The sequence below is a fragment of the Haliotis asinina genome, chromosome 10, assembly GCF_037392515.1.
Source record: "Haliotis asinina isolate JCU_RB_2024 chromosome 10, JCU_Hal_asi_v2, whole genome shotgun sequence".
Taxonomy (NCBI): Eukaryota; Metazoa; Mollusca; class Gastropoda; order Lepetellida; family Haliotidae; genus Haliotis; species Haliotis asinina.
This window is the reverse complement of record NC_090289.1, coordinates 21,535,134-21,550,976: the sequence shown is the minus strand read 5'-3', so window position 1 is coordinate 21,550,976 and position 15,843 is coordinate 21,535,134. Positions and strand designations below refer to the sequence as shown.

Here is a 15,843-nt window from a genome sequence, read left to right as displayed (position 1 = left end):
TTGTTTGAATTAGATATTGTGCCATCAGATATGTTATTATCGAATATGTATTGACTTTATTATCTAAAAAATGATAATGAATCATAAAACGTTTTTGACAAACTCGCACCTGGTCAATCAATATTCATAATCGTTTTGTCTATAAAACGACACAAACCAATGCAATGAACAATTCCTTTAAACATGTGTGCCTGTACATTTCATAAAATGTACAAATCATTTTCATTAATATTATCAGTTTCAAATATAAGTTGGAATTAAATCGTTGTTTATTAACCTGTTCATATGAAACTGCAATGTTTATCCCAACGTATTGAATATTGTACATCAAAGTTAACTAAAGCACATGTTGCAGTCATGGCTACGTGTGATCTTCCAACACTTGTGTAGAGGCTTAAAATGTGGTATAATAATAATAATAATAAATGCATCCTTATAATGCGCCTGCTCCACACCCTAAGGCATGCTCAAAGCGCTACAGAATATATACAATGGAGTATTTACAGCTGAAATAATTAGTAGTATGCTGTGAAAAAGTGAGTTTTAAGTCTGGACTTAAAAATGTCAATTGTGTTCGAGCTTTTAATGGCCCAAGGGAGAGAGTTCCAAAGGACAGGTGCAGAGTACGAGAATGACCTGCAGCTGTAGGATTTCAGTTTGTAGGATGGGATGACCAGTAGATCTTCAGTGTTTGAGCGCAAGTTCCATGCGGAGACATACGGATGTAGGAGTTCAGACAGGTAGGAGGGAGCCAATCCATGGAGGCACTTGTATGTCAAACAGAGGATCTTGAAGTCAATTCTGGCCTTAACTGGTAGCCAATGCAAATCTTTCAACACAGGTGTTATACCGGAACATTTAGAAGTCTTGCTGATGATGCGGGCAGAAGTGTTTTGTATCTTTTGAAGTTTCTCTAGGAGGGTAGAACTGAGGCCTGAAAGGATGCTATTGCAGTAATCAAGCCTTGATGTAACAAGAGCTCGAACAAGGGCTTCAGTTGCAGCAGTTGTTAGGTATTGCCGGATGTTACCAATGGATTTCAGGTGAAAGTAGCAGATCCTGCTCAAATGATTAACATGAGAATCCAGAGTCAAGGAAGAGTCAATGTGGACACCCAAGTCCTTAACAACATCACAGAACTTGATGTCTGCATCTGCAACTTTAAGGAAATCGGTTTTGACTTTGTTGAGTTGTTGCTTTGTACCAACGAGAACGCCTTCTGTTTTAGTGTCATTGAGTTTAAGCATATCTGTAGTCATCCAGCACTTGATGTCCTGTGTACATTTAGCTAAGCAGTGAAGAGCTGTGGAGAGATCTGACAGATGGAAGGCTTTCAGGAGTTGAGTGTGGTGAGAAACTGTGTGGCTTTTAGTAATCATTCCGACATATACAGTATACAATACAAACAGGACCGGACCAAGGACTGACCCCTGTGGCACACCACATGTGACTGCAGCGTCTTTAGATCTCTCGCTACCAATGACAACAGATTGCTGTTGGTTGGACAGATAAGATGATACCCATTGAAGAGCATGGCCTTCAAGTCTGTACTGTTTTTTGAGCCTAGACAGGAGTCTATGGTCGTCAATTGTGCCGAAGGCTGCAGACAGGTCCAACAACACTAGAGCAGCAATCCTACCATCATCGATAGCACAACGGAGCTCATTTGTCACTTGCAGTAGTGCAGTCTCTGTACTACAGTATTGCCGATACGCCGTATAATACATTTACTGAGTCAATTTCCCATGTAAGTATTTTTCAAACAATCAAAAGCTTTCACAGAATAAAAACGCATACCTTATATCTACATATGATAAGGTGTTGAACATGGATATATGTAGATATTGAAATCAGTTTCATGAAAAAATATCTGAACGATACGCAAAATATACATCACAATACTGAAAGTGCGATCGGAGTGATATGGCCATTGTGTTTCCTCTTGTTCAAATGACCTTCACCTCAAAGCAATTGTCTAATATGTGCAACAACGTTGATGTGTGACATCACTACCGATGACTGATTTCTTTCAAAACGGGTGCTTTGCTGACAAGGGTACACAGGATTTTATGAGGACTTGATTCAGGAATCTTTTGTACATAAATGAGAGATGTAAGTAATCAGAATTATTCTGACTATCTGCATACTGTTATTTGTTTTTATTGTTTGCATTGTAAATGACGGAATTTGCAAATGATGCGGACAAGTACCATTGTCATTCTGCATGATTTTGCATCAGTCATGGTGTCATGCTGCACTAAAAGTCTGACAGTTTCTTATAAATTTTCTAATGATTGCATTGTATCTATTTTTAACTTGCTATTTCTTGCTACGATATTCTTCCCCTGAATATTCTAAGCGTACTGAGTCATTGTAAGCAATGATTAGATGACTGGATGCTGGAAAATTTCCTAAAATGCTACGCACCGTAAAATCACAATTTTTCTTTGCTTACATTTCAAACAAGCGCTGTTTTTAGAACACAGCGTTCGTTTTCATACCTAATATATTTTGTTTCGTTTTGTCTAGACAGTTGGTATTGGTGACAAAGACCAGTTGTCATTTGATTCTAAGGTGCACTTCAGCATTCGTGTAAGTGTATTTTCAAAAACATCACTTCCGATTCTTGGTTCATCGGCAACGTTTCAGAAATATCATTACTCCTTACATGAAAACTTGATGTCCTTTCATTCATTCATTTACTTCAGTAAGAAGGCCTCAGGCCCTAATACATATTACATGCAAATATTTACAATCTGTGCTGCATTTCATAAATTTTAAAGTAAAAAATATTTATTACTGAAATAAATGAAAACTTGATATCAATGATCATTATTATGCTATTTTTGAAATTCAATACTCACAGTAATTATCTGATTTTCACATTTCAAAACATACAGCAAATAACACTCAGAATCGCGATTTTGTATAGTGTGAAAAATGGCGACATTTACGATGAATCCTATTTTAAAAAGCAATTTTAAGCACTTTAGGTCTGAGATAATAGTGGATGCTATCAAGAAACAGGGAAGTCTCCGCAGAGTTCAAAACTCTGAAATATATATGTGTGCGTGGTATATTAAGAATTCTATAGGAGTTCAAAGTGAGGGATGTAGAGGAAGGACATATATTCTGCTATTTTCATGACATGACACGTTTAAATAAACGTAATAGTGCCATTCCAGTAAGTCTTGTGATGACATCGAAATTATGATTTGTTTACAATGAACCTTTTTTTTTTCAGAATTAACTTTTAATTTGTCGTCGAGCGGATATTTGCCGATACAAATGTATGAAATTAAAGTCAGATACTTATGAAATATCAGTAATAAGAATGTTGAAATCGGTTTGCGCTAACTGGACAAATAATAATTCTGTTCCTAATATAAAATGCATCCAGTTGTCAATCAAGTAATTCAGGTAAATTCAAGAAAATTTACATTATTTATGTTTGTCTTGTAGTCAACCTCTGTTCGTTTCAAATTATCTGGAATTTTTTAAATAATAATGTTTATTTTTCTATCTAGTATTAATGAGGTGAGTATTTTTTCAGTTGTTCCTTATTTAGTAACACATCGACTGTTTGAAATCACCCACCCTCTTATCAATGCCTTATGCTGAAATTAATTCAGCAGGCTAAAAGTTAACTATACTAATCCTTGAAGCATCATGGAAATATTTCTCCATAAAATCCCTGAAAATGTGCAAGAAAATCTAAAACAAACCTGTTGATTGCTCTCTCCACTCTTCTGCACACCACCCTCTTCTAGAGTGTAGTCATAGTTGAAGAGGTACAAAAGAAGATGCCAGAGAACGCCAGCCTGATGGAGGTTGGTTTGAAGCCAGAAGTCCACACAGAATGCACTCACACTCTCACATACAACACAGCATAGCTTGGTCAGGTTCTGCAATAACAGAACGCATAAATCAAATAGAACATGTCAAAAAAGTATTGCAATGTCATATACCTCATATATAATGACATAAGTCAATCCTGTACTGGGGAAACAAACACAAATTGTCAGCTGACCTGATGGCTGATATGTATAGTAATGGATTACTCAAATGGATTACAGCCTTTGGAGCTAGTATGACAAGCAAGATGGCTGCTCATCTGACTATTGCCATGTTGCATTGGACTATATGACCAATGTGATGGGTGTACATCTAATATCGAGGCATGTATATGCTACCTAACATGAGTGTGGTCTTCTTCCCTTCCAACATTCCCATGTCTGCTGGAAAACTTAAAAATAATTTCACGTAATACAGAAGCACCCTCAATAATGTTTTTGTGTGAGAATTAATAATGTAGTAAGAACGTAGTCTTACCTTGTAATATAATATTCTGCAGAGATCTTTGATGATGGAAGACACTTCTTGAATCTTCTCCCGGCAACCTTCAAACTGAGAGGCAACTGCATAGCTCTTAGCAACATAGATGCAGACCTGAAATCACAAGACATTTATATCCATCCATGCTACCATGGAATCCGAAGTCTGTACTCCCGGAATGACTGCTTTGGAAATACATTTCCTTGGAATCATTATTCTCAGTTTATATATAATATTTGATTAGGATAAAGAGAGGACAGAAATAAATTGCAAAAGCCAACGGTGATGTCATGTGGAAGCATGGTGAATTCACAAAAGCCCCTTGTCATGTGACACAAAACCAAGAAAACTTCATGTAACCAAAAAAGTTGAGCATCTGATTGGCTAAGCGCTCTTCCAGTACTTTCAGACCCGTGAAGGTCCTGGGGTAGAATAGGCGTTCAGCAACCCATGCTTGCCATAAAAGGCAACTATGCTTGTCGTAAGAGGCAACTAACGGGATCGTGTGGTCAGACTCGCTGACTTGAATAACACATGTCATCAGTTCCCAATTGTGCAGATTGATGCTCATATTGCTGGTCACTGGATTGTCTGGTCCAGACTTGATTATTTACAGACCGCTGCCATATAGCTGGGATATTGCTGAGTGCGGTGTAAAACTAAACTCACTCACTCTAGTACTTTCAATGTACCCTGTGTACAAGAGAGGTGCATTGCAATACACCCAGCTGCCCTTAGCAACTCATTCGGTACTTCATGTTAGTTACTTCTTTAACTTGAATAACACTGAATCATGCATATTGCATGGAAATTACCAATGTTTTGAGAATGCAAATCGATGGTGGGGTGATCACTCAAAATCTGTTTTTCTTGTGTCGTCCACCACATCTAGCGATTGCTACAAAAAATGTGCCTCCCATTCCAATAAATAAATTTTGAGAAAATGATCAAATGCAGTCCCTGTGAATAGTAAGAAGGGGAATTACACTGTGGCGCCTTAACAAAGACAATACTTGCAATACGATGCAAGATTCAAATCGTTTGATTCACACATGTTGGCTGAAGTGTACGATCCGATACCATACTTCAAACAGTTCAAAATTAATATTGAGGTGTTTGGTAGGCTCACTGGTCCCCCAGGGCCCTTTGGGCTCAGGGAACATAAACATACATCAAGAGTACATCAACCCATGTTCCCCTCATGACCAGTGAACAACTTATAGTACCCCACTGCCAGTAGCAACTTATTTGGAACTTTGTGGTAGTAATTCGAATATTATGAACTTCCATATGATGTATGGAAATTACTGATGTTTTGCAAATGCAAATTGAAGGAAGGGAGAACTCTAAATCTGTTTTTCTTGGAAGTAAAATCTAGCAATGCCTACAAGAAGATTTGTACCCATGCTTCAAATATTTCAACATTAATATTCCTTCAAATGTGTGTGCATATAAATTTCGGAAAATGTATAAATAAAGCATTTGAATGAATATATCAGTCTTATTTACAGGGTTTTATTAATCTGTTCATATGAAAGAGCAGTAGTAGTCCCAGTGTAGTGAATATTGTACATCACAGGCACTAAAGAACATGTTGCAGTAATGGCTAGTCTACATGTGACCTTCTAACATATGTGTAAACGCTAACTGTAGATACTGAAATTCGTTTCATGAATAATTATCTTAACGATATGCAAAATATGTATCATAATAGTGATACTGCAATCAGAAGGATAGGGCGATTGTGTTTACTCTTGTTCAACCGACCTTCACCTGAAAGAAAAGTGCACTTTGCCGTTCATGTGAGTGTATTTTCGAAAACATTCCAACTGATTCAGGGTTCATTGGCAGCATTTTCAGAATTATCATGAGCGGGCACTTGAAAACTTGATAACAATGGATGACATAAAGAAACAGGAAATATCCTGTAGAATTCAAAACTATTTAGTAAATTTGTGTGTGTGATATATTAAGAATTTTATTGGACTTGAAAATAAGGGTTGAAGGACACATATGTCCCTGTGGGACCCAAGGGGTTAAGGTGGGCAGTAAGATAAATACACTGTTGACAGGTCCCTTTGGCCCTTCAGGCTCAGGGAACATAAACAAACATCAAGAGAACATCAACCCATGTTCCTTTGGGAGCAGTGAACAACTTACAATCTAAGTGTTTTCCACCTATACCAGCTGGTCGGTATAAATGCTGTATGTTTTGAAATGTGAAAATCAGATAATTACTGTGAGTATTGAATTTCCAAAATAGCATAATAATGATCACTGATATCAAGTTTTCATGTAAGGAGTAATGATAATTCTGAAACGTCGCCGATGAACCAAGAATCGGTTGGGATGTTTTCGTAACAAAGCTGTGCTCAAAAGACAGCGTTTGTTTGAAATGTAAACAAAGACAAATTCTGATTTTACACTCTGTAGCATTTTCGGAAAGTTTCGAAACATTGCCCACAAAGGCTCAATATGCTCAGAATAGTGAGGGGAAGAGTATCATAGCAAGAAATAGCAAAACTGAAATAGATACAATGCAATCATTTGATAAGTCATAAGAAACTGTCAAACTTGTACGCAAAATCATGCAGAATGACAACAGTACTTATCAGCATTTCTGGCTTCTTCCATCATTTACAATGCAAACAATGAAAACAAATAACAATACGCAAATCGTCAGAATAATTCTGATTACTTACATCTCACATTTATGTACAAAAGATCCCTGAATCAAGGAAAGAGTCCTCGCAAAATCCTGTGTACCCTTGTCAGCGAGGTCGCCATTTTGAAAGAAATCGGTTTTTGGTAGTGAAGTCACATGTCAACACTGTTGAAAACATCAAGCAATTTCTTTGAGGCGAAGGTCGGTTGAATACAATGGCAATATCATTCCGATTGCATTTTCAGTATTGTGATGTATATTTTGTGCATCGTTCAGATATTTTTCCATGAAACTGATTTCAGTATCTACATACTGTAAACTGTCTTATTTCCGCACCTTTAAATTTTCGCGAGTGATGGTCACTAAACCTTTTCGCGCCTTCTTATTTTCGCGAGGTGATCTTGTTACAGGGGCATCTCTGAATGTTTTTACACGACATGCAGGAGCGTGGCCATTGAGCTGTTATAAAGTAAACAGATTTGCGAAGTGATCTAACAACAAATTAATGTAATTGATTTCAGAATAAATCCTTTTTAATTACGTGTTAGAGCTATGAAAATAGAACGTGATTGAGCCGTGTTAATCCACATTAGGCCAGCATTGACACGTGATTGAGCAATGACACCTGTATTGTTTTTGTGTTGTTGACTTACCTGAATAGAGTGTATGACATATCTATATTAATGCGTGTTTTTATTTTCGTGTCATGAAGTCTGATGCGAAGTTCGCAAAAATTAAACGGTTGCAAAAATTTGGCTGTTTACAGTAAATCCATGCTCAACATCATATCATACACCGATATAGGGTATCCGTTTTATTCTTTGAAAGCTTTTGATATTTACGTGTGAAATCAATTCAGTAAGTGTACTATACCACATTTTAAGAGTTAGAAGATCACATGTAACCATTACTGCAACATGTGCTTCAGTTCCTGTGATGTACAATATTCAATATGTTGAGACAAATACAGCAGTTTCCTATGAACAGGTTAATAAACAACGATTTAATTCAACCTTTTAAGTGACACTGATAATATTAATGAAAATGATTTGTATATTTTACGAAATGTATTGGTACTCATATTTAAAGGATTTGTCTTGTTCATTGTATTGGTTTGTTTTGCTTTTATGGACAAAACAATTATGAAAATTGATTGACCAGGTGCGAGTTTGTGCAAAACGTTTCTGATTCACTATCATTGTTTTAGTTAATAAAGTCAATTCAAATTCGATAAAAACAATATTAGGGTGCTTTCTACTACCAACAATGACTGGCGTCAACATAAACTGCAAGAGGCGGTAGAAATTTGGAGACACAAACCGACCTTAAATTGAGACCAAGGTTTCTACCTGCCAAGTACGTTTCAGAATTAATAAATGAATGACTTCACGTTTCAAATGTCCATTATGAGTTAATTAATAGGTCCGTTGTGCCTGGCAGGTAGAACCAGATTTTGAGAAAGCATTTAAGTTAGAAATTGATGCAAGTGATGTCGGCGCACGTGTTGTCCTGATTCAAGAGGATGATTCTGGAATTGAACATCCAGTTTGTTACAAGCATCAAAGAAAATAGTCTACAATTAAGAAGGAGACATTGGGTCTTTTGCTATCTCTACAGCATTTTGAAATGTACCTCTGTACCACTACTTTGCCAGTTGGAATGTTTACTGTTCACAATCCCTTGACATTTGTCATAAAATGAATAATAAGAATCCAAGACTTATGAGGTGAACTTGCAAGGGTTCAATCTCTTGAATAGACACATTAAGGGCAAAGACAATGTTTGTGCTGATGCACTTTCCAGGTTGTAAGTGTATATTGACTTAATGATGCAGTATGTTTGTATCTGCATTATATCAAAGATATTCTGAAAGATGTTTCTCATGTTATTCCTATTATCATGTCGTCCTATTAATGCTAATTATCTTGCTATGACTGTAACAGAAAGTTTCTGTGAAACTTTCTTTTCCTTAAGGGGGCGAGTTTCAATGGCAAAAGTATTTTAGCAACATGCCTTTTTGGCAGCGCTTCAGAGTTGCCTCTCTTGACATGTTGTTATACTTGTTGACTTCTGGCTATCGAGAAAGTTCTAAGTGAATGGTGATACAGACACGCTTGGACGCAATGTTCAAGAATCTGTGTCAGCATTTATAAAGTCTGATTGCTGTGAAACAGACTTACACTCGGAATTATACTGGAGTTGTGTGCTTCTGCCAATCATCATCTGTTTGTCAACATCATCTGACCAACAATCTACATTCAAGATTGACACTCCATGCCTGACTGATCTCTCTGTAAACAAGCTTCATTCAGTATATCAAGTCTCAATGTAAAGTGCAAGACTCTGGACTTAAATATATTACACCTGTCTGTGTTATATTTTGTTGGTTCAAAGGGGATTTCTTATACTTTTTATCAAAGCAATTTATTAACCGTAACATAATTGTTGTGATTCCAAAATTTCAGCAGTCCCCATATCAAAGATTTAACAATTCAAACATGACCAAAAAATGCATATGTCTGGTTGGCTAATAATAAAATTGATATACTGACCTGAACAGCTGTGTCATCAGCCTTACTGGAGTGTGAGAGGACATTCACACAACGTGCAAATGCTTCTTGTAACACCTTCAACAAAGAAGAAAATATAAGTAAGAGCTCTGTGTGATAATGTCACTGATCTTTGTTGCAGTGTTGCAAGTTACAATCAAAGATATTTCATGTTTTCATTTGAAAATTCATAATTAACATGAAATGTGCATTATGCAAAAGGACATTAACTGGAAGAACAGGTTTCTGAGAATACAATTTAAAAAACTAATAATAGTGGGTGTATATTGTAAATGTTTTTTTTTGTCATACATTTATATTTAATGATAATTGATAACTTTAAAAAATTATATGTCTACCTAAGAAATATGGAAAAATTCAGCATTGTGAGTTGAGCAGCATTAGAGGCTGCTCGTCAGTGTTGGAGTTACTGAAGTTACAGGGTCAGATACCCTGTAAACAGTCACAAGAAATGAATACCTTTGGAGGGTTTGTTGTCTCTAACTGGCCAAAGAGTAAATAGGACACAAATTGTCCAAACTGTCGACTTGTTAAAGTGAAATTCTTCCAAACATCAAACCTACTTCGCTCAATCAAGTATTAATCCCTTATCAGTTGTTAAAGTGAACAACTTACTATTGTTTCCCAATGTAAATAGATAATAAACTCATGGAAACAAATGTGATCCTTTATTCTTTTCCATTATTTCACCCACAGTACAATACAGAGCTTGTGAAGAAATCTGGAAAAGACAAAAAGAAATAGTTGTACTTTTGAGGTGTTCCCTTATTCATTTTCATGAGCATATACTGAGCCATTGAAAGCAGGTACTATGCTTGGGTGCAGTTTATGTTTTCCCAAAATGCACCTTAATTTATGTTTGTTATGAATAAAACTTCTGAAGTATGTGGTCTTGTGTTGTCTTTCTTCCTGGCTGTTCCAAACATTATCTTTATAAAAGGAAGGAAACCTCATAATTTTCCCTTGGGAGCACTAAAGAAGGTACTTCTGAGATAGGAAAGGAGAAAGGAAAGGTGGGTCAGCCTTTACCTCATGATGTGCTGGAGGTAGTATTTTAAGTATTGTCATCATTGTTGACGTTCCAAAATTCTTACAAATACAAGCCTCTAACACCTGATTGCCCACTAACACAAAAGCTTGGTGTCACCTGTAAACTCGTGAACTAGGTCAGCATGACCTCTGTTTGGAGCCCAGCAATGCAATATGATCATCCACCGGAGGAGAGACAATCGCTGATGAGAAGCCATGCACATGAGCAACCACCAAATTGAAGCGTTGAGCCGCAAACCCATCCTTGATCCTCAGTAAGTTATCCAAGGCCACATCAAGAGATACTGCTAGTTGAGTAATGCAAGGGAGTGGAGGGAAGGTAATGGGTGCAAAGTCACCTAACTGCATTTGAAAGCTGGATATTAAATCCACAGGCAATGAACTTAATAGAAGTTGGGAGATTGTCGGTGATCCACACAGACAGCTGAGGCTTGTCAGTCGCATGGAAGCCACTGTACCATCTGAACAGAGAGAAGTGAAGCTGAACGATGCACTCTGTCCAAATGCTGAACCAGAGAAGTTGCAGGATCCGAAGCAGGAATTGTTGATGTAAGACTGAAGCTACCACTTGCACAAAAGCATCAAGGTCCAGTGCATCGGATGATGATGCCTTAGGCGCCAGGGTCAAAGAGACTAGTGAAATAGGTCTTGTTACGCTGCAACCATAGAAGTACCAAATACATCAAACTGATGAGATGCAATAGTAGGACTCATCAAGGGAGAACCTGTCACTTCCGATGCCAAGATATGAGAGGTAGTAAGCGTCGCAAAGGAAGCTACTGGAAACCCAGGATCCGATCACATGCAAGAAACAACACCTGAACAGGTAACAATCGGCGCATTGACATCTGGTGCGAAAGTATTCCATCGTATCCATCCTACGGTGATCTCTATCTGCCAAACGTTGGCTAGCTGTTGTATGATATTTAGAAAAGGCATCATCATCTAGGCTGGCACAAAAAGTACATCGCTAGGATGAGTCGCATCGGCCTAAGCAATTTTACACACATTATGTGTGGGTCCGCAGCTGAAAAATTGCTGTGACAGTCACAGTGCTTCAGTCTATTAGAAGTATTTCGACATGATTTATCCCCCTTCTTGAGGTAGTAGAACTCTCAAAACTGATCAGAGAAAAAACACACATCCACACCGTGTAGCGACAAGATCAAAGAAAAGAGCTGCATAACATGAGATAGGATAAGTTCAAAAATATAATCAGTTTCACCATATAATGCTAATATATGTATGTGAGCATGTGCATTGTTGCTGTGAAAGAGAATGTTTTAAATTCTGTACTGAATGTTGTTTGCAACATTGTTTTTGACTGCAGCCTTATCTTCTATTTCTGTCACCAAAGCTTGCCAATTGTTTTTAGTGCTACTCACAGCCTTCCCAACCGATAACCATTGACACTGTAAGGTTGTTCGATACTGCATAATTTTCTGTTATCTAGCATCATTTGACAATTCAAACTGATTATCACATCTGGTCGCCAAATACTCACACAGTTTATAAATCTTGCTGAAGGATCGCAGATATTTACTGACTGTTTCTGCAGTTTGTGCAAATGTTTGGGCTACCCTGTGACCAATACATTGTATATGTATCATGCACTAACAGCCCTTGCTTTTGAGTCACACTCGAGATTTTCCCCCCGTCACAACACTTACCAAGTCTGATAATAATTTTGAGGTTAAACATTCCAATCTGCTAAGAGTTCCTGCAGTTTTTCTTTCACACATACCACTGTGTCACTATGCACTGAATAATTTCCAGGACAGAAAATTTCAGGTTGTCTGTCAGAATTCAAAATTCTCACAAATATTTTCTTCTTCTTCTAACAAAGCTTCCTTCATTTCTTCTACTGAACCTGCATGACTGTACACTTCCCAATCTAAGCAAATAAGCAAATTTAACCAAAGCTAAGTTTTTTATAGCCATAGGTAAGGCAGTTTCCATCATTGCAGACAGTTTTTTGTCAGTTTTCTCATTCACAACATTCAAATGTGCACTAATCATGCTCTGCTGATAGGCTGTTGTCACCATATGATGATGCCATGACCACTCACAATGTTCTTTCAGAGCAGATTTTTTCAGATTTGAAAACCTTTGGTAGAGCAATTTGATTAGCCAGCCAACTCACATAAATTACAGCACATGATAACAGTTTCATTGTTTTCCTTTTATAGAAGCCAATTAAGTTCAGATATCCAGATAATAGTATTGAAGACTGATAGCAACTTGAACTTGAATCATTATTTTGCCACTGACTATTGTTTGTGTTAAAAATGCTAAAAAGTTGAAACCATATGTTTGGGGGGAATTTACCAACTTCTTGTTTGCAAATGCTTACTACTCCATAATCACTTTAAAAAATCCCAATTTTGCTTCAGTATTTGAGCCCCACTGCACCAAACAAACACTCAAAAGTTCAGCTGACTCTGTACAATTAAAAGATTTCAAAGAAGAATTGTGGTAAACTTAGAGCCATCATTATCTTGTAGTAACGTGAACAGTTTAAGACAGCAAAGCAAACTATCTACAAACTGGGTGAACATGTGCACACAGATCCTTACTTTGATATTAGACATCACATGATTTTGACTATCTAACATAATGTAGGAATCGTCTGGAATGCCATGCAATGCTGGGATTGCTTAAGCATTATGGTGATTGTGCAGTTTGCAGTTTGTTCCCTACAAGCAGTATGTTGGCAACCAGTTGCCTCTGTTATTTCATGCATAACAGACTATCAGTGATTTTTTGGTTAATTTTTTTTAATGTGAAGCGTAATAGCGTAAAATGGGCATGGAAATCGTAATTATTACGCCAATGGTTGGCATCTCTGTCAATGTATCTAGATCTACAATTCTGTATTTTCCAGACTGATTAGTCCCAGATGCGTAATCATCATTCTTGTCTGCCTTAATAGCTTGCTTGTAATTGTGTTTGTAAATAGGAAATCATTAACTAAGTTAGCATCACATATAGGCTAACTCAGATTTAGGACTGAAATCTCTGCCCTTCAAGGTAATTTACTATGAAAACATCGCTAATTAACTCAGAATAGTGGGACTGCCTGAGGCGGAAGTGCTTTGTAGTTAGCCGAATACCAACTTCAAACGGATTATCAGGTATGGTGATAACCAATTAAAACAAGAGTCATCAGAAGATGACATATCCCCCTAGCCCCAACATATTTGAAAGGACAAATCATCTGACAGTTACTTATTTTGTTTTTAGACCAAGTCTGAATTGTTTCCATGGAATTCATGAAAAATATATATGCCATACATCTGTAATAAAAAAAAGTCACCATTTCAAGATTTGTCTCATATATCTGCAAGATCTTTTGAAAGATATGAAATGGTTTTCGAGTTGTGCTCCGGAAACGAAGTCAGCAACGTGTTCATGGAACCAAGAAAATAATACATCATAAAAATCTGTACATAGCAAAAGGCACCACTCTGCTACCAAGTAACACTGACAGATATTCAGAAGATTTTGAGTTCTGCTCCGGAAACGAAACACAGTTCTCACTTTTGAGACTAAGTCTGAAACATTTCCATGGAAACCAAGAAAATAATAAATCACAAAAACCTGTAAATACCAAAAGGCACCACTATAGGTTCAGATTGATATATCTACCAAGTTTTGCAGAAAAACAATGAAAGGTTTTTGAGTTCTGCTCCGGAAACGAAGCTTATCCCTCCATTTTGAGACTATGCCCGAAACATTTCCATGGAAACCGAGGAAATAATAAACAAAAAAAAACCTGTATATAGCAAAAGGCACCACTTTAGGTTCTGACTGATATATCTATCAAGTTTTGCACAAAAATATTGAACCGTTTTTGAGTTCTGCTCCGGAAATGAAGCCCACCCCACCATAAGACTAACACCAAAGTGTTCCATGGAAAAACAAAAAAAATATAAATGCCAAAAATCTGTTAATAGCAAAAGGCACAACTATAGGCTGAGATTACTATATCTATCAAGTTTGGTCTAAAAATATTGAACGGTTTCTGAGTTATGCTCTGGAAACAAAATGATTACAGTCAGGCGGACGGACGGGGGACGGACGGACAGAAAGATGAGGCGTCGACTATATCCTCACGCATTACATGCTGGGGGGATAACAAGAGTCATCAGAAGATGACACATACCCCCAGCCCCACATATCTGAAAGGACAAATCATCTGACAGTTACTTGATGTTTTCTTAGGTTAAGTTTGAATCATTTCCATGGAAATCATGAAAAATATAAAAGTCATATATCTGCAAACACCAAAAAGCACCACTTCAAGATCTGTCTCATATATTTGCCAAGATCTGTTAAAAGATACGAAATGGTTTTTGAGTTATGCTCTGGCAACAAAGCCTATCCCTCCATTTTGAGCCTAAGTCAGAATCATTTCAAAAGAAACCGGAAAAAATATAAATGCCAAAACATGTCAATAGAAAAAGGCATCACTTTGTTATCTGCCTCAAATATCTGCCATGTTTTGCTCCATTTGGAGACGAAGTCAGAATCGTTTCCATGGAAACTGGGAAAATGATCAATCATAAAAGATTCACTTTAGGGTTTGCCCTACATATCTGTTTATCATATAAGTTTTGCAGAAAGATATTTAGAAGTTTTTGAGTTGTGCTCCTAATGTAAATAGCAAAAGGCACAACTATAGGTTGAGATTACTATATCTATCAAGTTTGGTTTAAAAATATTGAACAGTTTCTGAGTTATGCTCCGGAAACAAAATGATTATGGATGGATGGGCAGACGAGGCATCGACTATATCCCTCTGCATTACCTGCCGGAGGGGATAAAAATTATGAAAGGGTTGAGCGATCAGGGCTGGGAGGTCACAGCCAAGGGAGATAGCAGTGTCAATATTTTAGGATACCACTATGGGTTGCAATGACTTAGAAGAAACATTTTAATCCCTTTCATTCCGCATGTCTGTGTCACCCACTGGAAACTGGCAAGCATAATCCATAGTGAATGTTTATGACATTATTAGTTGAAATTGAAGTTGTGTTTAAGGATTGACTGCGTATTTCTATCATTGCATTGAAGTATGAAACTAAAAACCAATGTGCAAACTGTATGAATCCGCGCAGCGGATTCTTACAAAAGTTTGCACATTGGTTTTTAGTTTCATACTTCAATGCAACGAAAGAAATACACAGTCAATCCTTATAATTAAATTCAGCAACAAATACT

General features: G+C 37.0%; 1 protein-coding gene across 1 annotated transcript in view; it reads right to left on the bottom strand.

Annotated features, from left to right (window-relative positions):
* LOC137298857 (dnaJ homolog subfamily C member 13-like) overlaps window positions 1-15,843 on the bottom strand; it is a 318,010-nt gene that overhangs the window by 55,355 nt on the left and 246,812 nt on the right. The window contains exons 39-41 of the mRNA XM_067831190.1: window positions 9,553-9,627; window positions 4,333-4,449; window positions 3,726-3,905 (exon numbers count right to left, since the gene is read on the bottom strand). Coding sequence (XP_067687291.1) covers window positions 3,726-3,905; window positions 4,333-4,449; window positions 9,553-9,627 — 372 coding nt within the window. The remainder of the gene's footprint in view (window positions 1-3,725; window positions 3,906-4,332; window positions 4,450-9,552; window positions 9,628-15,843) is intronic.